The sequence below is a fragment of the Rana temporaria genome, chromosome 4 (assembly GCF_905171775.1).
Source record: "Rana temporaria chromosome 4, aRanTem1.1, whole genome shotgun sequence".
NCBI classification, from domain to species: Eukaryota; Metazoa; Chordata; class Amphibia; order Anura; family Ranidae; genus Rana; species Rana temporaria.
In genome coordinates this window covers 51,658,943-51,684,637 of record NC_053492.1, presented here as the reverse complement: position 1 = coordinate 51,684,637, position 25,695 = coordinate 51,658,943, and the positions used below count along the sequence as shown (strand labels likewise).

Below are 25,695 nucleotides of genomic sequence, written 5' to 3'. Positions count from 1 at the left end.
CCCTTATAAAAGGGATGACTCGATCGATGCAGCCGCCACAGTGAAGCATGGGGAAGCCGTGTTTACATACGGCTCTCCCCGTTCTTCAGCTTCGGGGAGCGATCGCGACGGAGCGGCTATAAACAAATAGCCGCGCTGTCGTCCCGGATCGCTCCCCGCGGGAATCCGACCACCGCATGTAGCGGGGGGGGGGTCCTGATCAGACCCCCGACCCACGTCTAGGCAGGGACGTACAGGTACATATACATGCGGCGGTCTGGAAGTGGTTAATGCATACTATGCATTAAGGTGAAAAAACATCCGACCGTACCGCCCCCCCCCCCCCCGAACCCCCGTTTTACTTACCTGACCCCTCGAAAGTCCTGCGCGCGTCCACGTGATCCTCTTTGGTTCCCAGCCTGACCGTTGATTGGCTAGGCTGGACGGATTGATATCAGCGCAGCCATTGGCTGGCGCTGCTGTCAATCACAGCGGATGACGCAGCGCGCTGGGGGCGGGGCCGAGTGATACAGCGGCGACTATGCCCGCGGCTGTATCACGGGAGCGCACTCACAAAAGCTTTCCACCATGCGAGCTTGCTCGCATGAAGGTGGAAAGCTTTTGCGAGGAGGAGCCGAGACAGCTGCCGAGGGACCCCAGAAGACAGGGTTCGGGGACGCCCCGTGCAAAACGAGCAGCACAGTAGAGGTAAGTATAACATGTTTGTTATTTAAAAAAAAAAAAAAAAGTTTGCCTTTAGTGACCCTTTAATGTCACTTTAAGGTCCCTATCTCCCATACTACTTTACGTACCAGGATGTATTGAGAGGAAACCCACACAAGCACAGGAAGACCATGCAGACTCCATGCAGATAATGCCCTGGTCAGGTTTCAAACCAAACACCACATTGTTATAAGACAGATGTGCTAACTACTGAGCCACTGTGCTGTAATGGGATAGCTACAGCGGGGTTGCCCATTTCTGGAAGGGCGTCTATCGACATTCTTACCGAAACTGTGCCCACCCCCTTCACACAGCACACTTCCTGTAATAAAGACCGTTCACCGATTCTCTCTCTCCATGTGCAGGGTGACTGGTCTTGTCTCCGCCCCTCCTGCAGGTGTTTCATCAGATATGGCGACCCATCAGAATGGGTAACGGATGTGACGATCCGTTACCACCATCTTGCTACACCCAGCATTCCTCCATAGTAAGGATACATACACTGAGAAGAGGGCAAGTGGATATCTTGTTACACCCACCAGAGTTTTGCATTTTACACTTATTTTCAGAGGCGGCTCTCTAATTAGGTAAATTAGGCGGTCGCATTAGGCCTCGCCCCCCACAGGGGACTTGCGGCCGCCTAATTTGCCTAAAGAATTGGTTAGAGAAAATTCTATAAATGATGGATTCATAGTTCATCCATCTTAAAACTCTTAATTAGAGTTGAGCGGACACCTGGATGTTCAGGTTCGGTTTTAAATTGTTTTTATTATTTTTTTCCACATAAATAGAAGAACTTTACATACTTTCTCTGCAAAAATGTTTTTTTTTTTTTTAAATATCAGTCATTATAAAATTCACAGGTTCTTCATACATATAACATTAACATATACAAACTACATATTACAAAAATAACAGAAAACATTTGTGTGGGTACAGAGCTGGGTCCATCCTTACAATACTATCTCTATAATGATATCCTTTAAACTAGGGGCACATTCTCCTCTCCCCTCTCCCCAGTCAACAAAACAAAACAAAAAAAACATAAAAAAAAAAGGGGGGGGGGCCAAAGTGAAAAAATTTGAGAGTGTTAAAAAAAAAAGAAAGAAAAGAAAAAAAAAAAAGAAAAAATATAAGGGGGGATTAAAACACCCCCTAACAAACGTATCCCTTTTATAATATAACCCATCCCTATAACCGTGTCCTTACTTTTTAAGGAAGTAAGATGGTGGACCTTCTGTCCTCCCCCTCACTTCAAATTATGTGAAAAAGAGTGAAGGGAAGAAAAAAAAAAAAAAAAAAAAAAAAAACCCGAAGAGAGAGAGGGAAGGAGACAGCTCCCTTTCTGGATATCAGCCTGCAGGTTATCTTCTCACCCCATAACCTTCAGATAAGTCTGGGATTGCTTAAAGTATATCCATTTCCCCCAGATTTCTTGGAATTTTATTTCTGCCTCTTCCTGATAACTTTTTAGCTCTTATTTTATCTACCTCACTAAACCATTCTTTTATTTTTGGTGGATCTTTAATTCTCCAATTTCTCGGAATTAATGCTTTTGCTGCATTTAAGAGAAATAAGGTGAGGGATGCTCTGTAATCTTTCCTCTGACCTTCCATAGCATGAAATAAACATGAAATAAACATGTTCAGGTTCGGACCCGAACCCGAACTTTAAAAAAAAAAACGAACCCGAACTCCGAACCCCATTAAAGTCAATGGGACACGGACTTTTAGTAAAAAAAAAAAAAAATGCGCAGAGGTCTCCCCAAATTCAATAACCAGACCCTTTAGGTCTGGTATGGATATTAAAGTGGAGGTTCCCCCTAAAAAAAAAATCTAACAATACATTTAGAAGACTGGTTACACTGCGGGTATGCTGTTTTTTTTTTTTTTCGTACATACCTCGATATCGCCGTTTCATCCCTCGGCTTCCGGGTATGATTCTTGTGGGTCTGGGCGTTCCTAGTTGATTGACGTTCCTCCGACCGACGCATACTTGACGTCACGACATTCCGAAAGAAGCCGAATGTCGCTGCGCAGGCGCCGTATAGAGCGACTCTATACAGCGCCTGCGCAATGACGTTCGGCTTCTGTCGGAAAGTCGTGACGCGCAGTATGCGCCGGTCGGAGGAACGTCAATCAACAAGGTCCAGCAAGAATCATACCCGGAAGCCGAGGGATGAGATGGCTATAACGAGGTATGTACGAAAAAAAAAAAAAAACAGCATACCCACAGTGTAATCAGTCTTCTGAATGTATTGTTAGACATTTTTTTTAGGGGGAACCTCCACTTTAAGGGGAACCCCGCCGTCAATTTAAAAAAAAATGACGTAGGGTTCCCCCTAAATATCCATAACCAGACCCTTCAGGTCTGGTGTGGATTTTAAGGGGAACTCCACCCCAAATTTAAAAAAAAAAATGGCGTGGAGTTCCCCCTAAAATCTACACCAGACCTTAATGTGGATTTAACTGGAAACTGCATAGAGGGTTCTTTACGGTAAGAGTGGTAAGAATGTGGAATTCTCCTCCACTAGCAGTGGTCTCAGCACTATTAGATAAGCACCTAAATGGATTACAACATACAGGAATATCCAATGTAATTGCTTGTGGAAGGGAAATCTACATTCTTACCACTCTTACCGTAAAGAACCCTCTATGCAGTTTCCGGTTAAATCGATTTTCCTCTAATCTTAGTGAATGGCTGCGAGTCTTTTTAAATGCTCTTTCGCTGAAAAGTTTTATCCCCATTGTGGGGTCACCAGTATCGTATTTATAAATTGAAATCATAACCCCTCTCAAGCAGGTTGGACTTGTGTCTTTTTTTAACCTTGTAACTGCTACTTTTACAAAGAAACATCTAGGTTTGCAAAGGTATTTGGTGATCAGAAAGTCCTTTGTGGCTATTAAGGATTTGATTTGATTTTTTTCCTGGAGCTCAGCTTTAAATGCTGAAAATCACCCAGGCACAGATGGGGATTGAACCCATGATCTTTGGTTTACGAGACCAACGCCTTACCACTTGGCCACTGCGCCCTCCTCTTACCTGGACTGAATGATGACTTTTCCAACAGGACAGCTAGAATATTGCTTGTCACCCCCAAACATTCACTTTCTGAAAGCAGAGGCCCTGGAGAATAAAATAGTGGCAGTTAAAAAAAATTACGCCCCAGGATATTTGCACTGTTTTGAATCAAGCGCATATTTTCAGGAAAAAAAAACAATGGGGTAGATTCAGTAACATCTGCACTTTTTTTACGTAGGCGCAGGGCACCGTTTTTGCCCTGCGCCCGCGCAAATATTCTGCGCTACCCGCGATTCACGGAGCAGTAGCTCCGTAAATTGCGTGGGCGCTCCGGCAAAATGCCCGGCGTAAGCGCGCGCAATTTAAATCATCCCGTAGGGGGCGGGAATCATTTAAATTAGGCGCGTTCCCGCGCCGAGCGTAGAGCGCATGCTCCGTCGGGAAACTTTCCCGACGTGCATTGCGGTAAATGACGTCGCAAGGACGTCATTTGCTTCAAAGTGAACGTGAATGGCGTCCAGCGCCATTCACGATTCACTTACGCAAACTACGTAAATTTTGCGACGTGGGAACGACGGGTATACGTAACATTGGCTGTCCCTGCTAATAGCAGGGGCAGCCTTACGCGAAAACCGCCGTACGGAAACAACGTAAACTGCGTACGCAGGGCTCGCGTAACGTTGTGAATCGGCGTTAGTATGCAATTTGCATACTATACGCTGAGCACAACGGGAACGCCACCTAGCGGCCATCGCAAGAATGCAGCCTAAGATATGCGGGCATAAGAGCCTTATGCCACGCATATCTTAGGCTGCAGTCGGCGTAACGAGGTTCCTGAATCAGGAGCATTCGTTACGCCGGCGCAAGTAAGCAATTGCGCTGCGTAACTATGGTTACGCAGGCGCAATTGCTCTTTGAATCCGGGCCACTGTGTTGAGTAACTAGATACCAAACATGTCAAGACATATAATTGTGCGTGACAGTGAAATAGCTAAAAATGACGGCACTTTAAAATGTCAGCTATGAAAAATGTTAGGTACCATAATTATTTCAGTTTAGAGTTAATCGAGAGTTATGGCGCTAGAATGATTGCTTTCACTCTGATCCCTTACATGTTTGGTGCATGTTTACATATACATGCAAGCATGTGTATGCATTCTCGTGTATATACGGGGCAGATTGGGGGTGCATTTAAATTTGTTGAATTATTTATTTTATTACAAGTGTAGCAGATCCCTGAGGGAGCTGCTTTTGTTTGTTCAGCCCGTTACTGTCTCTGCCTTTCAACCCCACTGAACTGTCCCAGCCCCTTTGATTGGACACGGCTGATCACGTGGTAAAGAGCCTCCGTCTGAGGCTCTTTACCGAGATCGGAGATGCAGGGTGTCAGACTGACACCCCGCATCACCGATCGGCGTGCGCCGGCATGTTATCCTGCTGGACGTCAATAGACGTCCAGTCAGGATAACACAACCACTTCCCGGACGTCAATATACTATTGACCGGGCGGGAAGTGGTTAATGGAAGAACTCAGCAGGAATACACAACACAGTTCTTCTTGTAGTTTACTTGAAGAAAAGTAAAATTCAGGTTAACGTCAGTCAGCCAGGACCTGTGTAAGTACCCAGGACTTGGTTGAAACAGTTTAAAGAAAACTGTCAGGAACACTATGCAAACAATGAAAGCAATAGGTAACAAATATGTACAGCTTAAATAGACTCCCCAATAACTTTTGGTGTGTGTGTGGGATGCTGTGGCTAAAGGGGAACCCCAGGCCGGCCTAGGATATCTCTAGTACACACCCAGTGAAATGATCTCAATACCCGTTGTGTGTCCCCTTTAAGAGCAACCGCGGTAATGTCCTGGAGGCAAAGCTTTACATTTTATTATCTTCACCAGCAATGTAGGAGCTCTATGGACAATATTTAGATGTGGCATTCTATGAAAAGCTTTAAAGGTTCCTAGGCAAAGCCCCTCACCAAATCCTGTGCACAGTCAGCGGTCCTCCCCTGAGCGATCGATTGATCTTAGATGCAGGTGTGTCGCAGTGGCATTCAGTCCTTGAGCTGTTGCAGGGTGTCCTTCTTTAGCATGGACAGTCTGTTCCTCTGGGTTGGATCTGCAGGCTGTGTGCCCCTTGGTAGGCCGCGATTCCACACACACATAGAGCATAGTTGCCAACATTTGAAAAAAAATTCCAGGGACACTTTGCAGCACAGCTATTAATTAATTACCACACTCACTTCCCCGAAGCTCCACCCACTCCGCATAATCTTCGCCTACTTATCAGATTATAGGGTCTACTCAATAAAGAGAGAATTACAGGAAATTGAAACAGGAATTTCAAACTTAAGACCAATGTAGCAGAGTTGGAATAATTCTCCCATTCAGCTGCACTACTTCTGCTTAAAGTTTAAAATTCTTATCACAAAAATTAACCCACATGGCATAAGTAAAAATTAACCCACATGGCATCAGTAAAAATTAACCCACATGGCATCAGTAAAAATTAACCCACATGGCATCAGTAAAAATTAACCCACATGGCATTAGTAAAAATCAACCCACATGGCATAAGTAAAAATTAACCCACATGGCATCAGTAAAAATTAGCCCACATGGCATCAGTAAAAATTAACCCACATGGCATCAGCAAAAATCAACCCACATGGCATCAGTAAAAATTAACCCACATGGCATCAGTAAAAATTAACCCACATGGCATTAGTAAAAAATCAACCCACAGGGCATAAGTAAAAATTAACCCACATGGCATCAGTAAAAATTAACCCACATGGCATCAGTAAAAATTAACCCACATAGCATTAGTAAAAATTAACCCACATGGCATCAGTAAAAATGGTGGCACAGTGGCTGCGTGTGATGGGCACAGTGGCGACAATTGATGGGCACAGTGGCTGCGTTTGATGGGCACAGTGGCTGTGTGTGATTGGCACAGTGAATGTGTTTGGGCACAGTGGCGACAATTGATGGGCACAGTGGCTGCGTTTGATGGGCACAGTGGCTGCATGTGATGGCACAGTGGCTGCGTTTGGTGGCACAGTGGCTGCATGTGATGAGCACAGTGGCAACAATTGATGGGCACAGTGGCTACGTTTGATGGGCACAGTGGCTGCATGTGATGGCACAGTGACTGCGTTTGGTGGCACAGTGAGGCTGCAATTAATGTTTTTTTTTTCTTTAGTCAGAGAAGGCAAGCTCAAAATAACAAACATTTTTTTAAACTGCTATTTTTTATTTAATAAATTATGGTCACCTCAGCCTGAGGTGACCATAATTTTTTAAATAAAAAATAGCAGTTTAAAAAAATGTTTGTTATTTTGAGCTTGCCTTCTCTGACTAAAGAAAAAAAAAAAACATTGAGGTCCTCAGCTCAGTCCAACACCCCCCTCCCCAATACACAATACTTTCTTACTCTTTAGTCTCTGACTTGTCTCTGTCTTCTTGCAGACAGTTTTTACTGTAGGCAGGCCAGGCCTAGGCGCCGCAGCAGGCTCCTCGTGACTTGTCTGTCTTGTTCTCTGGCGCCGACAGTCACTCTCGCTCCCTCCTCCCTCTCTCACCTCTCACCTCCGGCCGCCGGCGTGACGTCACGCGGCGCACGTCGGTGGAATGAACCAAATCAATCCTCCATGGAGGGGGGGGGTGCGAGGAGATGCACAGGAGGAAAGGGAGCCAGCCAGGAGTGCATGCAGCAGCCAGTGAGTCGGCGCCAGCGGGCACACAGTTTAGTGACTGCGCTGTCACATCTGGGGGGGATTTTACCATACCTGTCCCCCCCGCATTATTTCCTGGGGGGGGATGCGCCCCCCCCAGTTCCTACGCCCGTGGCCCCTGCCGAGACCCAGAAGCCGCACCTGCCTTCCCCACTAGCCGGGACAAGTCCCGGCAGGCTAAATTAGCCGGGACTAGGTCCTATTTGACGGGACTGTCCCGTTAAAAACGGGACAGTTGGCAAGTATGCATAGAGTGCAGGAGATGCTCTCCTGATGGGGTGCAGGCAAAAAGAGGCTCTGGCCTAGTTCCTCTGGCTTTTTATCTCCTCCTCCACAGTCCTTTGCTGCTGCCTGATGATTGTAAACTCCCTATTGGAAGAGCCTGAGCCAGACAACTTCCAATAGGGAGTTTACAAACAAGCAGTTCTGGGTGTCTGTGTGAAGAGAGAAAGGGCGGATGAAAAAGCCCACGCTGCTGCAGCAGACAGCTCTGCCATCATAGATTAGATCAGTCTGCAGAAGTACCTGCTACACAAGTATTATGCTTTTTTCATTCAACTTTACTGCTATTACAAGGGGGCTAACAAACACAGAAAGGTTCTCTTTAGGGAGACATCAGTTGCAGCCATAAGCTTGTTTTACCAATTGAAGTCCAGGAAGTTTTAAAACACCTAAGGACATCAATTGATTAAAGTGGAAGGAAAGGCTATGTAATAAACCAACCAGTAACCAGTGTTACTAAACCCAGGACCCTGCATTTACTATATCTGGTCTCCCACAGTGCACAGAACATGGAAATTAAATTATTTTAGTAAATATAAACTACTAAATACCTTTTCTCATCATCAGTATATAGCAGTCTTGTGACTTATATCAGTATTTGGTAAAGCTTGTAAGAGGAGTTTTCATACTGCACTGAGCTGTCCTATCAAGATGCAGGACCCCTGACCCTCTGTCTGGACAGTGCTGATTGGCCCTCTTATGGTCACATGCACTTTACCAAGAAAAAAAAACTCTCTAGCAATACACACCAAACAGAGCGTGTGCAGCCTGACACCAAAGGCTCTGTCTTATCTGGACATGTTCTGGAGTCAGTGGAAGAAGAGGAGGATCTGTGCATACAAGATCAAGCAGACTTTATACACAATGCAGAGGATTAACCCCTTAGATTCCACCGCGAGTAACATAACAAACATGCTTTACTGCATATACAGACTGATTTTACTGTTGTGGATTTAGTAACACTTTAAATGTGCCCTTCCCTGGCCCTCCATACATTTTATAACAAACCCCTAGGTAAATGCCTTTTTTAGCATGTTTTTCAATGTGGCCATGTGGCTGCACAAAGAAACATAAGAGGGCACCATCTAAGTGCAGCAAATTAGATCCTTTATTAAAAATAAAAAAAGCAAATTGGGCACTCACATGTAATAAGTAGAAAAGTGCATATCATTGTGACGTTCCTGTATTGACTTGATTTAATTAATTAATTAATTAATTAATTAATTAATTGGATCTCAGCTGCGGAGGTTTCTCAGGTGTCAACCACTTAGTCACTCTTTTGTAGGTTTAAAGAGTTGAGGGTTTATTTCATCACAACCTCAGCTGGAGTAACCAACATAATTAAGATGTATATTAATTCATAAGCGTATATTCCTTAGAGTAAAGTGTCTGTCAAAATATATGCGCCAGCTAGGAACTAGTAATATGACATAAAACAAAAGTATATGAATACAGTCTCTGGAGAGAATCAAAATAGTGTTCCAATAATAAGTACTTCAGTTTAAGGGCATGTAATTGCAACAAGTCTCATCTGATCAGAATAAGGGTAAACTAACAAGCAAAGTTCCATAGAAGTTCAATATAGTAAACCCTGATTAGACTGTTAAGTTCAGATATTGATACTTGCGGTTCTGTTGAACATCTGATGTAGGAACTGTAGGTTTGCTCCTGGAATGTCAAAGAGGACAAGGTGGTAGGAATCCTTGCTGATGTCAGCAGACAGACTGGATGGGAGATCCCTGGAGAGTTGAAGCCTGGAGGGAGGTGCAGCTCAGGGAGCTGGATGAGGGATCCCTGTAGGATTGGAGCCTGGAACGAGGTGCTGCTCAGGGAGCTGGATGAGGGATTCGTTCTCTGGACAGCTGGTTCAGAGGGTTGGTCAGCGGGTCCCAGGTGACGGCAGGGGTCCAACAAAATAGTGGAACACCCTGCCGTCATTGCTGTGGGTTTAAATAGCCCGCTGAGCGCGGGGAATTGACAGCGCAGGCTGCGGCGCGCTTCCGCGTTCCAGCGTGGAACGCAAGCCGCGGCGCACCGGAAGTGACGCGGCGAATACAGGGAGACGAGCGCAGCTGTAGGAATCAGGTAAGGCTGCGCTCGTTTCACACAGGATAACGCCAGTAGCGTTACAATCATAAGCTATGTGGTCATTCTTTATAAATGTGAGGATCCAAGGCAGATGGAGCAATAATCTCCAGTAACAAGCCCACAGACTGAATTGACAGCGTGGGAATCAAGTTATAGACATTAGACACCGAGAGGTGTAAAAGAGGGGTAACCAGATACCTGGAAGCATGAAGGAAGTGTGGCTACGCGTTTCAACCCGGTGATGCCTTTTTCTCAAGCCTCTAAGGATCTTAGTTGGTTAAAGTGGAAGGAAAGGTTAAGCAATAAACCAACATTTTAATGTTTCCTTCCCTGGCCATCTATACATACCAATGTAAATACCTTTTTTTAGCAGTCTAGTTTTATCTAGTGGCATGGTGCCCGAGTGCCCGAATGGTCAGTCCGCCCCTGTCATTGTCTCTCCAGATCTCCCATCGGAGATGTCACGCAGAGGCGTTGCTAGGGGGGTGCGGTCCGCATCGGGTGACACCCGCTAGAGGGGTGACACCATCCCGTTTTTTTGTTTTTTTTAGCTGACATGCCCAGCCTGCCCTGTGCAATCCCAGCCTGCCCTGTGCAATCCCAGCCTGCCCTGTACCACCCCAGCCTGCTCTGTGCCACCCCAGCCTGCCCTGTACCACCACAAACAGCCCTATACCACCCCAGCCTGCCCTGTACCCCCCCAAACAGCCCTGTACCACCACAGCCTGCCCTGTGCCACCACAGGCTGCCCTGTACCACCCCAGCCTGCCCTGTACCACCCCAAACTTTCCCATGCCACCCCAACTTGCCCTGTGCCACCCTAACTTGCCCTGTACCACCCCAATCTGCCCTATGCCACCATAACTTGCCCTATACCACCCCAACCTGCCCAATGCCACCCTAACTTGCCCTGTACCACCCCAACCTTTCCCATGCCATCCCAACTTGCCCTATGCCACCCTAACTTGCACTATACCACCCCAACCTGCCCTGTACCACCCTAACTTGCCCTATACCACCCCAACCTGCCCTATGCAACCCTAACTTGCCCTATACCACCCCAAACTACCCTATATTACCCCAACATGCCCTATACCACCTTAACCTGTCCTATACCACCCCACTACACCAACCTGCTACTATACCACTCTATACTACCCTAACCTGCCACTATACTGCCCTATACTATCATTTACAGGGGCTGGTTTGGGGTGCGCCCCGTGCCCGTGCGCTGCCTGCTTGGTGCTGGGCAGCCTAGACAGAGGGGGGGTGACACCATGTTTTACCGCACCGGGTGACACCAACCCTAGTGACGCCACTGATGTCACGGAAGGATGAACATACATAGGCTTGGAGCATACATGTACAAAAGGCCTCAAAAAGGGTTATCCGTAGAATCAAACAAATGCTGAATAATTATTAAAATGATTACGCAGCAATCTTACACTGAAAATTGCAGTAACTGAAGAAGGAGATAAAATCAGAAGTAGCAGGTTGGAAATGTCTCCTTTGATCTTCTATTAATCTGGGATAGTAATGCATAGATAATTGGGAGTATCTCCGCTCTCAATAATGACTAATAGGCGGTAAATAAATGATGTTTGGTAACAGAAGGATCATCTATAGCCCTGGTGTCCAACCTGCAGCTCTTTGGGATGTGATGTGCGGCCCTCAGAAAAAATGAATCATATAAACAGTTTATAAACATCTAAAATGGGCAAAAAGCTTAGCTAAAAAAAAAAGTCTTAAAGGAGTTATAAAGGAAAACATTTTTTTTGCTGAAATGACTGTTTACAGGGTATAGAGACATAATAGTTAACTGATTCCTTTTAAAAATGATTAAAAATACATAAAAATCAATCATAATGTACCTGTAGTTTCTAGTTTTGTTTTTGCATGTTATTTCCTGCTTCTGTGATGTACAGAGCCACAGAGCCAATACAGGGCAGTGATGGTTTGGAAAACGAAACTGATTGGTGCTGTGGGGTTTTAGACACACAGTAATCACACCTCCTTGATTAGTGACCACAGAGAGAAAGCTCCCAGTACTGTGGTCATCAGGAAACAGACAACCAGGAAGTGTGGAGATCAGAGAAGAATTACAGCAACTTGAGAGCAAAAACGAACGATGAGGACATGACAACAGCACTGCATTAAGGTAAAGGACGCTATCAAGATAAAAAAAAGGCCCTGTCTCCCATTGTGAGGTGGAGCCTGGGCCTGCACAGAGTCCTGACCTCAACCTGATACAACACCTTTACATGGGCACCTGGTTTTACCAGGTACCCACTCACACTTCTGACTGATCTTGCCACGGCAAAGTGAGACGGAAGTTCGGCCCCCCTCCTCCTCCCCCCACCGCTGAGCCATTTACAAAGCCACTTACAAAGCTTGCGCAGTAGGGGAAACATTTCTCTTAGTGGAGATGGTGGCGGCAGCACCCGAAAGCCGACTGAAAAATAGGCTTGGGTGAAGACACCGTGGGATCCCTGGGTTGGTAAGTGTCCTAATATTAAAAGTCAGCAGCTTCAATATTTGACTTTTATTTTTTTCTGAAGGAGCCTAGAGCTCCTCATTAAAGGGGTTGTAAAGGTTTGTTTTTTATTTTCTAGATAGGTTCCTTTAAGCTAGTGCATTGTTGGTTCACTTACCTTTTCCTTCCATTTCCCTTCTAAATTAGTTTTTTCTTTGTTTTCTTTGTCTGAATTTCTCACTTCTTGTTCCTCCTCAGTAAGCTTTTTTAGCTGACTAACCCCCATCGGATGATGGGGGCAAGCTTACTGGGGAGAAATCGGAAGTGTGAAATTCAGACAAAGAAAAAAAACATTTAGAAGGGAAATCGAAGAAAAAGGTGAACCAACAATGAACCAACAATGCACTAGCTTAAAGGAAACTACTGTATTTATCGGCGTATAATGCACAGTTTTTTCCCCTTAAAATCAGGGGGAAATCGTGGGTGCGCGTTATACGCCGATCCCCGTTGTCTCTCTGAGCCTAGAGCCGAGCCGAGTGTACTGCACACTCGGCTAGGCTCGGCCATGCTCGGCTCCGCCCGCAGCCACGCGAGAGGAGCCGAGACAAGCCGAGAGGAGCCGAACACACAGGAAATCCGCCTCCTCTCGGCGCCAAATCCAAAAACAAACACCGCTGCAACCCAGGGCAAGGTGCGGATGGACTCGCAGATGGACACGCTGGACAGAGACGGACACCCACAAGGCTGGATGGACCCCGCGCAAGGAAGCCGCAGACGGACACCCACAAGGCTGGACAGACCCCGCGCAAGGCCGCAGACGGACACCGGACAAGGCCGCCTATGGAAACAGGGCAAAAATTTAAGTTTTCTTTTTTTCCTTAAACTACCTTTCTAAGGTTGGGGTGCGCGTTATACGCCGGCGCGGTATACCCCGATAAATACAGTATTTAGAAAATATAAAACAAACCTTTACAACACCTTTAAGATGTAAATGTGACTTATGCCGCATACACATGTAGCGGCCTGCTATTTTTTAGCCGGCGCTGCTTTAAATTTAGATGGTGGTCTGAGAGGTAAATGACTCAGACCGTTATGATTTTACTAAATTTGGGCCTCTGTTCCAGCCATGGCTGTACTGCGAGTGACCACTATTGTTTGTCTGGGGTGTCGGTACCACCCCAGGTCAAGGATGTTAGAAGTCAGTCCAAGGTGTTTTGGGTGTTCTTCGTCGGCAGCCAATCAGTGGGAGTTGATCGTCTCGCTGTGCATGCTGGAGAGGAGTACTTAAGAAGCAGACGTCATTGGACCGCGGTCGTCGATCGCTGGTCTGTCGTCCCACCACCAACCGTGAGTGGCCCTCCTGGCCGGGGGGGTGCGTGTTCCTGTGTTCCTGGCTCCTGAACCACGTTGGTCAGGAGTTAAGATCTACCAAGTAGGCCCGGTAGTCAGACTGGGTCTACGGTTGCCACTTGATTGAAGGTCGCTTGTCAGTCCTAAGTCTACAAGAGTTCACTCAGGAGAGAAACAGGTGCTAAATCATGTGTTAAGAAGATTTTGGACCGAATATACCTCCATCAGTTGGAAGGTCTGTGGCATAGACTTTACCAATTTTCCGTGCGCCATCCCGGCTGCTAGGCTAGTGAGTGAGGCCTATCCGGGTACGCAATACCCACTCTGGCTAGAGTGGTGACAAAATCTGTGCTGTTGGAAGCAGGAGTGTTTCCGGATAAAAGTTATGCACCTGAACCTATTACCTGTTACCCTTCCACCTCTTCAACTACTTATTTTCTTCTTTAACCAAAGTTCAGCAAATAAATCAGAGAAAAATAAGTATACTTTCTCTCAGCTCTCATCGGATACCCTAGACAGCGAGGAAATAGAGGTAACATGCCACCCAAAACAAACCAGCAGCTCCTCCAGGGGGAAGTGCTACACGTGGGGGCTCGTCCGGGATTTGGCTGATTAGACTTTATTTTGCCATTGAGAGTCTGAATTTATCGAGGTGTTGGACTGTGCTTGTAAAGAAGAGGTTAAGGTCAGGTTGCTCAGCCAAAGGCGTTGGCTGCACATGTAACGGAGTGACGTGCCTGGACAGCATGCCAGAAAAAGAACTGAAAGTGGGAGGAGTTACCTGCCCCTGCGTGAGACGTGAGTGTATCTGGCACCAAAAGACAGCGTGTATTGCCCGTCCTGGAGAGAGGATCATGTGCAGCTATGTCGAGGTACTTTCCGAAGGCGTTGGGCCTTCGGAAAGTCTGAGGCCTGTTATGTCTCTGACTGGAGCTAGTGCGAGTCCCGCGTCAACCGGAGCTTCATTGACAGATACGGGGATCCGTATGAAGCCGCGGAGGCGTTTTGTGTTTTAAACAAGCGGAAGCGTGGAGGCGCTCAGTGTGTCCTGCCCAAGGTGTGAGGGTCTGGCAGTCCGGATCCAGCCTTTCGGCCAATATCTACCATGCAGTAAATAAGTACCTTTTTGAAGTGGACCAGCCTACTGAGTCGTCCCAAGCTTATCAGGTGGACTGGATCACAGGGGCCGTTACTGAGGAGGAAGCTACTCCATGGCCTGCTACGGCTACTACTTTGCCCGATACGCCTGCTGTGTCTGCTGCCGCAATTGACTTTCCCAGAACTGATGCAAATGTTTCCGAGGCAGGTGTGGATGCTACGACGAAAATCACGTGTATGGCGATGGTACCTGCCCGGTTCGCCGCAAAGAAGGTGGGCTACGTGAAAGCCTCCCGCGGCTGTGGTCGAGGCCTACCCCAGCATATACCGGGACCGGACTCCGAGGAGGATGTTGCCCTCGTCGAGGCCAAGACAGGAACTGGTAAGCGGGCTGGGGACAATGTGAGCAAAGTTATGCGTACCTGTTTGCCCGCAAAAAAATATGCAAGCTCTGAGATAGATTCATCCTCTGAAGCGGGGGATGATCATTGGTTTGAGCCAGAATTTCCTGAACTGACATGGGATAAAAGATTTCATGCTGCCACTACCCGCAATTCAGGGAAATGTTCACCCATGGACTCTGGGGATACTACGCCGCAGGCGGAAATCCCGAGTGTAAATTGGGAGGTTGTGTTCGATAAAGGTGATATCACCGGAGGGAAGGATGTGCCTCCAACCATGACACCTACTTTGAAAAGGTCTCCTGAGGCCTGTGTGATGCCGGGGCTGGGACACTCCCGCACACTACCCAAACTTTCCCGCTTACAAAAAATTCTCATGGAAAGGGTAGCACTTGAATATGGGTCGGAGTTCCCCTATGTGCCCGAGGCCACCATTAAGGAGATTGAGGACAACCGTGAAGGATGGTACCGAGAAGCCATCTGGGACTACCTCAAAGTTCCAAAGCCGTCTTGGGACTTTAATTTGTCGTCCATCTTAACTCATTGGTTTGAAGGTTGTCGGCAGTCCTGGAGCTATGGACGGCACATCTACAGTGATCGGGTGGTTATTCAACGGCCTGGAAAGGATGACCGTGTCTATTCGATTACCACCCTTGATGATCAGGGTAAAACCCTCACCTTGCCTGATCCCAGGTTCTATTTGTAGGATAAAGAATGAGAACCAGCAGAACTTGCTCGTAGGGTTTGTTTTTCCCTCTTTCAAGAAGCCCATGAGGAACTATTTTTTTTGTGAAATTCAGACAAAGAAAAAAAACATTTAGAAGGTAAATCGAAGGAAAAGGTAAGTGAACCAACAATGCACTAGCTTAAAGGAAACTATTTAGAAAATAAAAAACAAACCTTTACAACCCCTTTAAGATGTAAATGTGACTTATGCCGCAAACACATGTAGCGGCCTGCTATTTTTTTTAGCCGGCACTGCTTTAAATTTAGAGGGTGGTCTGAGAGTTAAATGACTCAGACCGTTATGATTTTACTAAATTTGGGCCTCTGTAAGAGACTTACGCCAGTCGGATCTTAGGCAAATTTCGGCGTATCTTGCTTTCTGAATACAGAAAGAAGATACGTCGGTGCAGATTTGAATTTACGTGGCGTATCAATAGATACGCCGGCGTAAATTCTGTATGAATCTAGCCCTTTGTTTTTTTCCTCTCTCCATTTTTTTTTCATATTTTTGCCTGCCACTTAGTTTTCAAATGCTCTTAAGGAGGTAGGAGTAAGCTCCATCTTTAACCACTTAACCCCTGGACCATATTGCTGGTCAAAGACCAGAGCACTTTTTGCGATTTGGCACTGCGTCGATTTAACTGACAATTACGCAGTCATGCGACGTGGCTCCCAAACAAAATTGGCATCCTTTTTTTCCCACAAATAGAGCTTTCTTTTGGTGGTATTTGATCACCTCTGCGTTTTTTAGTTTTTGCACTATAAACAAAAATAGAGCGACAATTTTGAAAAAAATGAATATTTTTTACATTTTGCTATAATAAATATCCCCCAAAAATATATAAAAAAAATTTTTTTTTTCCTCAGTTTAGGCCGATACGTATTCTTCTTCATATTTTTTGTAAAAAAAAAAAAAAATCGCAATAAACGTTTATTGATTTGTTTGCGCAAAAGTTATAGCGTTTACAAAATAGTGGATAGTTTAATGGCATTTTTATTAATATTTTTTTTTACTAGTAATGGCGGCGATCAGCGATTTTTTTTTCGGTACTGCGACATCATGGAGGACACTTCGGACACTTTTGACACATTTTTGGGACCATTGGCATTTTCATAGCGATCAGTGCTATAAAAATGCATTGATTACTATAAAAATGCCACTGGCAGTGAAGGGGTTAACCACTAGGGGGCGGGGAAGGGGTTAAGTATGTTCCCTTGTGTTCTAACTGTAGGGGGGGTGGCCTCACTAGGGTAAATGACTGATCGCTGTTCATACATTGTATGAACAGACGGTCAGGCATTTCTCCCCTGACAGGACCGAGAGCTGTGTGTTTACACACACAGCTCCCGGTCCCCGCTCTGTAACGAGCAATCGCGGGTGCCCGCCGGGCACGTGAACGGGAGTCAGGGACGAGCGATCGCGCCCGCCGGGCACGCGCACGGGAGTCAGCCCCTAGTGGCCGCTTCAGGGAGCGACGTATAGCTACGGGCTCTCGCGCAAAAACGACAGCGGCTGGTCGGCAACCAGTTAAAGAAGATGCAGTTTCGCTCTGCCTTGGGAAATGTATATTGTTCAGTATTGTGTGTGTGTTTCTATCTTATGTTTTTATTTTATTTTTTAGGTCCAGTTGATCTTCTATCAAGACTGTCGGAGAATGGGGCAAACTAGATAGATAGGAATGATAGTGTGAATTGTACAGATACTGTGATGTGATAACACTTGTAAAATGTTATTCTTTCTCCTTTCCCTTTCTTCCCCTTTGTATTGTTTAAGTGGGTTCAGGTGTGGGTGCTCAGGCTTGAGACGCCATGGTTCTGACACTGGGGACAGTGTCTAGTTCAGTGGGGGGAGTGTGAACATTGAACTTTCTCTCAGCTCTCATCGAATACCCTAGACGGCGAGGAAATAGAGGTAACATACCACCCAAAACAAACTAGCAGCTCCTCCGGGGGTAGTGCTACACACACGATTACGACAAGAAAAGTCCAATGTGAGCTTTTGGTCGGAAATTCCGACCGTGTGTATGCTCCATCTGACATTTGCTCTCAAAATTTCCGCCAACAAAAGATTGAGAGCTGGTTCTTTATTTTTCAGACTAAAAAAGTTCCTATTGGAAAATCCGCTTGTCTGGATGCAATTCCGATGCGCAAAAAAAAAAAAACATGCATGCTCAGAATCAAGCAAAAGAGCCGAACTGCCTATTGAACTTCATTGATCTGGGCTCATCGTACGTCTTGTACGTCACATCGTTCTTGACGGTCAGAATTTCCGACAAGATTTGTGTGACCGTGTGTATGCAACAGAAGTTTTAGCCAACATTTCCGTCAGAAAAAATCCACGGTTTTCTTGACGGAATTTCCGATCGTGTGTACGCGGAATTATGTGTCTAGTTCCAAGGGACAGGAGGAACATCTTGTCACAGGAAGCTGACAAGATCCAGGATTGAGTGTAGATAGAGAGGTGATTATGGGATCATCCTGTATTACTAAATGGAATCTTCATCCTTCCTCAACAACAGGATGGGACCAGGGGAAAGACTATGAGAGTCTATGAACTGTAAATGTAGGATGCTAGGTACATTAAATCTATCGGGAGCGATTGGGGGCTTTCTGATCATGTGACCGAAATGCCCGTCTCTGCCTCCAGGCGCCTGAAACCTCCTAAAGGGCCGGGAGGTGCCAACGCTAAGGTGGTTAAGCATAAAAAACACTTGGGGCCAGATTCTCGTAGCTTGGAGTAAAACTGTGCGTGCGTAACGTATCTCGTTTACGCTACGCGGCCGCAAGTTTTACGGGCAAGTGCTTGATTCACAAAGCACTTGCCTGTAAAGTTGCGGCGGCGTAGCGTAAATCCTCCCGTGCAAGCCCGCCTAATTCAAATGATCCAGGTAGGGGGCGTGGATCATTTAAATTAGGCGTGTTCCCGCGCCGATCGTACTGCGCATGCGCCGTCCCTTAAATTTCGCGACGTGCATTGCGCTAAATGACGTCGCAAGGACGTCATTGGTTTCACGGATGACTTACGCAAACGACGTAGATTTTTAAATTTCGACGCGGGAACGACGGCCATACTTAACATTGGTTGCCCCTCATATAGCAGGGGCAACTTTACGCGTCGCAAATGCTACGGAAACGTCGTAAATTCACTGCGTCGACCGTGCGTACTTTCGGGAATCTCGCGTAAATAGCTAATTTGCATAGACGATGGGGAAAACGACGTCGGCGACACCTAGCGGCGGGAAAAAAAATTGCATCTAAGATCTGACAGCGTAAGAGCCTTACGCCTGTCAGATCTAATGGATATCTATGCATAACTGATTCTAAGAATCAGTCGCATAGATACGCTGGGCCAGATTAGGACTTACGACGGCGCAAATGGCGTTGCGCCGTCGTAAGCCCATTGAGAATCTGGCCCTTGAGGCGTGCAAATGCACCTATAAATGCCTAAACGTTAGGTGTGTTTAGCGCTTGAGTGTTCATTCATTCCAATGGCAACAATAAATTCCTGTTGTGGCTAATTAAATCCAATAAAGAGCTTGACGTGCCTATACACATTTAAATGCATGAGAAAAATGGAAAGGTGTACAGGGGAGCTCAGCAAATAATAAATGATGTTAAGATCAATGACGTGAATTGTCACAGTTGTTTACAAAAAGTTAAGGTGGTCACTGATGGTTCAAATCTCGGCTGGTTCAGCAGGAACCAGGGATCTCTGGATTAGCAGAGATTTGAACCATCTATGGGCAGGCTGATTATACCCAAGTTGATCCATCGATAGACTTGGAGAGAACCAGCGTGCTGGATTTTTACATGCGATTATTGCCAACAGCTATAGTGTTCTCCCGATAGGGACGGCTCCCCGCCCATGGTTTCAGGGAACAACATTGCATCATCTATGGCCTGTCTTAGTTAGGGGCCCCATCAGAATTTTTCTCTGGAGCCCCACGATACGTAATTACATCCCTGACCAGGAGTGTTGCTAGTTTGGGATTTATACACTTTAACCTACGGGAAGGCAACATGGGCGTCCTCATACGTTTTTTCGGAGGGGGAGCATAATTTTAAGGAAGTCCATGCTCTGACGCTTTTCAGCATTGTCATTATCACAGTCAGAGACTGCGGACGTAGTACAGGAGATGGTCAGAGACTGCGGACATAGTACAGGAGACGGTCAGAGACTGTGGACATGGTACAGGAGATGGTCAGAGACTGCGGACATAGTACAGGAGACGGTCAAAGAGTGCGGACATGGTACAAGAGACGGTCAGAGACTGGGGACATGGTACAGGAGATGGTCAGAGACTGCGGACATGGTACAGGAGATGGTCATAGACTGGGGACATGGTACAGGAGATAGTCAGTGACTCCGGACATGGTACAGGAGACAATCAGAGACTGCGGACATAGTACAGGAGATGGTCAGAGACTATGGACATGGTACAGGAGATGGTCAGAGACTGCGGACATGGTACAGGAGATGGTCCGAGACTGCAGACATGGTACAGGAGACGGTCAGAGACTGCGGACATGGTACAGGAGATGGTCAGAGACTGGGGACATGGTACAGGAGATGGTCAGAGACTGGGGACATGGTACAGGAGATGGTCAGAGACTGCGGATATAGTACAGGAGATGGTCAGAGACTGCAGACATGGTACAGGAGACGGTCAGAGACTGCGGACATGGTACAGGAGATGGTCATAGACTGGGGACATGGTACAGGAGACGGTCAGAGACTGCGGACATGGTACAGGAGACGGTCAGAGACTGTGGACATGGTACAGGAGATGGTCAGAGACTGCGGATATAGTACAGGAGATGGTCAGAGACTGCAGACATGGTACAGGAGAAGGTCAGAGACTGCGGACATGGTACAGGAGATGGTAAGAGACTGGGGACATGGTACAGGAGATGGTCAGAGACTGGGGACATGGTACAGGAGATGGTAAGAGACTGGGGACATGGTACAGGAGATGGTCAGAGACTGGGGACATGGTACAGGAGACGGTCAGAGACTGCAGACATGGTACAGGAGACGGTCAGAGACTGCGGACATGGTACAGGAGATGGTCATAGACTGCGGACATTGTACAGGAGACAGTCAGAGACTGTGGACATGGCACAAGAGACTATCAGAGATTGCATACATGGCACAAGAGACTGTAAGAGGCTGAATACATGTGGGGGTGACAGAGAGAGACAGAGGGGGTAGACCGAGTGACGTCATCCTGCCCACCCATTGAGGCCTTCGCTGTCCCGCTCCTCGCACCAGCTGTCACCGGCTGTGTACAGGTGCGAGCAGGGTCGGCGCTAGGATAAGGACTGAGTGGGGAACCCCCGATGCCCCCCCTTGCCCCTACCTGCGGACGCCCATGCTAGGCAACCTCGGCCCTCCAGCTGTGGTGAAACTACAAGTCCCATGAGACATTGCAAGACCCTGACGATCACAGGCATGACTCCTAGAGGCAGAGGCATGATGGGATTTGTAGTTTCACCACAGCTGGAGGGCCGAGGTTGCCTACCCCAGCATTTAACCCATCGGCTCAGCCTTAGGTAATACAATTTTACCATGTTGTCTACTCTGCACGACTTTTTAACAGTTGGCATACATTATGCAATCTGTACAATCTTATATACATTTATCAATACTGTGTAATATGAGGACAAACCTATACAATGCACCCAATGTCTATCCAATCACACATATAGCTGGATTCACGTAGGGTGTCCTAACTTTGCGGTGGCGTAGCTTAGCGTGTTTACACTACGCCGCCGTAAGTTAGCGAGGCAAGTACATGATTCACAAAGTACTTGCCTGCTAAGTCACGGCGGCGTAGCGCAAGCGCGCCTAATTCAAATTCCGTTGAGGGGGCGTGTTTTATGATAATTAGGCTTGACCCGACGTGATTGACGTTTTTTTGGAACTGCGCATGCGCCGCGCGCCTACATTTCCCAGTGTGCATTGCGGCTAAGGCCGCCGCACGGGCCTATTGATTTCGACGTGTACGTAAACGACGTAAATCCCTATTCACGGACGACTTACTCAAACAACGTAAAATTTTCGAATTTCAAAGCGGGAACGGCGGCCATACTTTAACATTACTATTCCAACTCGTTGATGGAATAACTTTAGGCCTGATAAAGCGTTATGTAAACGGCGTATCTGTACTGCGTCGGGCAGGCGTACGTTCGTGAATCGGAAACTAGTGATTTACATATTCTACGCCGACCGCAATGGAAGCGCCACCTAGCGGCCAGCCTAAATATTGCACCCTAAGATAGGACGGCGCAAGCCGTCGCAACTTACATAGGTTTAAGTGTATCTCTGTTTGAGAATACACTTAAACCTAGGTCGGCGCAGATTCCGAGTTAGGTCGGCGCAGATTCCGAGTTAGGTCGGCGTATCTACTGATACGCCGACCTAACTCTACCTGAATCCAGCTAATAGTTTTTAGGTAAATCTAATTTTCGATCACATTGTATAAAGTATGGTCCCTCCTAAGTAAGAATTAACTTTATTATGAACTGTCATTAGTTTTTGGCTCCTTTTATCTAGTTTTGTCTCACTTCAGCCTGTACCCCCAGGCATGTCACAGGCTGAAGACGTGTATTGTGTAGACTGTGGTGTTGTCAGGTTGCTCGGTGACGGTCACCAGGGAGACGCAGGTTAGCGTGTCAGGACAGAGCTGTGTGTCCCGGGTACTGAAGCCTCCAGCCAAGGGTCTTGGGTTTCCCTGTGAGTCACATTGGTCACGGCACCGGGTGACAGATGGCGTCCAGAAGTGCCGGCACATTGATCACCCACAACAATGCCACCTACATCCCACCTGCTCTCATGCCTGGGTAAGTGTCAGTGGATGACATATGCTCCATGTCTGCACACCTAGAGGACAACTGATCCCTCTCCCCTCCCCACCCCCTCACTGGGTCACTGCCTAGTGCATTGTACATGTGGATTAGCTCTGACATATACCACAGTGCTGTACAGAGATCACTGAGCCAATCACCTTCTCTGCACCAGAGGAGCTTACACTCTAATGCCCCACCACACACACAATAGTATTATACTTTTATATAACGCTGACATATGCTACAATGTTGTACAGTAAACACAACAGACTCTCACCAGAAGAGCTTACACTCTAATGTCACACACAGATATTTTTCTTATACATTTATATAGCTCTGACATATACCACAGCACTGTACAGAAGACACTATGCCAGCAACATCACTGTCTGTACCAGAAGAGCTTACACTCTAATGTCCTCCCACAGTCACACACGTCTATTATACATTTATATAGCTCTGACATATACCACAGCACTGTACAGAAGACACAATGCCAGCGACATCACTGTCTGTGCCAGAAGAGCTTACACTCCAATGTCCTCCCACAGTCACACACGTCTATTATACATTTATATAGCTCTAACATATTCCATGGTGCTGGACAGAGATTACTAAGCCTGTCCCATTCGCTGCACCAGAAGAGCTTACTCTCTAATGTCCTCCCACAGTGAAACACGTCTATTATACATTTATATAGCTCTGACATATTCCATGGTGCTGGACAGAGATTACTAAGCCTGTTCCATTCGCTGCACCAGAAGAGCTTACTCTCTAATGTTCCCACCACAATCACACACAATATTATTATACATTAATATAGTTCTGACATATACCACAGCGCTGTACAGAAAACACTAAGCCAGTGACATCAGTGGGGTAGATTCACGAACGATTTACGCCGGCGTATCTACTTTCTGTATTCAGAAAGCTAGATACGCCGACATTAGCCTAAGATACGACTGGCATAAGTCTCTTACGCCGTCGTATCTTAGGGTGCATTCTCACGCTGGCCGCTAGGTGTCGCTCCCGTAGTTTTCAGCGTAGAGTATGCAAATTACCTACTTACGCCGATTCACAAACGTACGTTTGTTTTTTACGTCGTTTGCGTTAAGGCTTTTTCGGCGTTACGTTGCTCCTGCTATTAGAAGGCGCAACCAATGTTAAGTATGGACGTCGTTCCCGCTTCGAAATTTGAATTTTTTACGTCGTTTGCGTAAGTCGTTCGCGAATAGGGCTGGACGTAATTTACGTTCACGTCGAAACCAATACGTTGTTGCGCCGTACTTGGAAGCAATGCACACTGGGATATGTACACGGACGGTCCATACAAAACGTCAATCACGTCAGGTCATCATAAATTTTAATAAAACACGCCCCCTTCCACATTTGAATTACGCACGCTTACGCCAGCCCAATTTACGCTACGCCGCCGCGACTTACGGAGCAAGTGCTTTGTGAATACTGCACTTGCTCCTGTAAGTTGCGGAGGCGTAGCGTAAATACACTACGCTGCGCCGCCGTAACTTATAGCGTAGATACCTGAATCTACCCCACTGTCTGTAATCAGAGGAGCTTGCACTCTAATGTCCTCCCACAGTCACACACTACTATTATACATTTATATAGCTCCATGGTGCTGTACAGAGCTCACTAAGCCAGTCACATCAGTCTCTGCACCAGAAGAGCTTACACTCTAATGTTCCCACCACAGTCACACACAATATTATTATACATTAATATAGTTCTGACATATACCACAGCACAGCGCTGTACAGAAAACGCTAAGCCTGTCTGTACAAGAGGAGCTTACACTCTAATGTGCTCTGACATACAGTGGAACCTCGGATTGCGGTAACGCGGTTAACGAGCGTTTCGCAATACGAGCTCTGCATTTAAAAAAATCCTGACTCATCTTGCGGGTGTTGTGACAGGATTCAAGCCAAAGCGGTGTGCAATACTGCGTTTGGCCTCAGGTGTGGGGGGGCACCAGAGCCGAGCAGAGCCAAAAGACGCCAATCGGCAGCAATCGGCGCCATGTGGAACCGTTCAGAAATGCTCAAAAAAATCTCGGAAGTACTCCGTTCACAAGCCTTTCCGAGGTTTTCCAAGTTCACCCGTGGAGTCCTCGGGTCTTTCCGAGTGATTCCGAGGCTCTCCGGTGCCCCACCTCTGGCCACATGCGGTATTGCATGCCATTGATGTCAATGCGGAACAAATTATTTTCGTTTCCATTGACTTCAATGGGGAAACTCGTTTTGATATGCGAGTACTTTGGATTACGAGCATTCTCCTGGAACGGATTATACTCGTAATCCAAGGTTCCACTGTATACTGTACCACAGTGCTGTACAGAAAGCACTAAAGCCCTGTACACACGATCGGTTTGTCTGATGAAAACGGACCGATAGACCGTTTTCATGGGACGAACCGATCGTGTGTGCCCCGATCGTTTTTTTTTCCATCGGTGAAAAAAAAATAGAACCTGTTTTAAATGTTTCCTATGGTTAAAAAACCGATAGAAAAAACGATCGTCTGTGGGGAAGTCCATCGGTCAAAAATCCACGCATGCTCAGAATCAAGTCGACGCATGCTCGGAAGCATTAAACTTCATTTTTCTCAGCACGTCATAGTGTTTTACGTCATCGCGTTGGACACAGGGCCGGCCTTAGGTGTTCAGGCGCCCTGTGCGAGTTAATCCCGTGGCGCCCCCCCTCGTCACCTAAACATACACAAAGAGGACAAAAATATTTGTAACAAATAATTTGTTTTAATAAACAGACAATTTTAGTGCATGTGCAAACAATCCATGCATCTCTATGGACCCTTTCACACTGAGTCCTGCAAGCAGCATCTTTGGAGCAGCTTTTGGGCGCTAAAAAAACCGCTACAAAAACGCCCCTCTCTGTAAAAATGCCTTAGGCCCCTTTCACACTGAGGCACTGCAAAAACACATAAAGCACTTGTT

At 46.6% G+C, this 25,695-nt stretch overlaps 1 protein-coding gene and 1 non-coding gene across 3 annotated transcripts in view; one reads left to right on the top strand and one right to left on the bottom strand.

The window, feature by feature from the left end:
- Positions 1-3,662: 3,662 nt before the first annotated feature.
- Positions 3,663-3,734, bottom strand: TRNAT-CGU. Its single transcript has one exon. It is a non-coding gene; the product is annotated as a tRNA-Thr (tRNA).
- An 18,786-nt stretch (positions 3,735-22,520) lies between these two features.
- The window catches only part of FAM166C (family with sequence similarity 166 member C), a 59,826-nt gene continuing 56,651 nt past the window's right edge, over positions 22,521-25,695 (top strand). The window contains exon 1 of one of the 2 annotated variants that reach the window (XM_040348381.1): positions 22,521-22,721. In XM_040348381.1, the coding sequence (XP_040204315.1) occupies positions 22,648-22,721 (74 nt within the window). In that variant the 5' untranslated portion in view covers positions 22,521-22,647. The remainder of the gene's footprint in view (positions 22,722-25,695) is intronic. The other variant, XM_040348382.1, reaches the window with a different exon arrangement.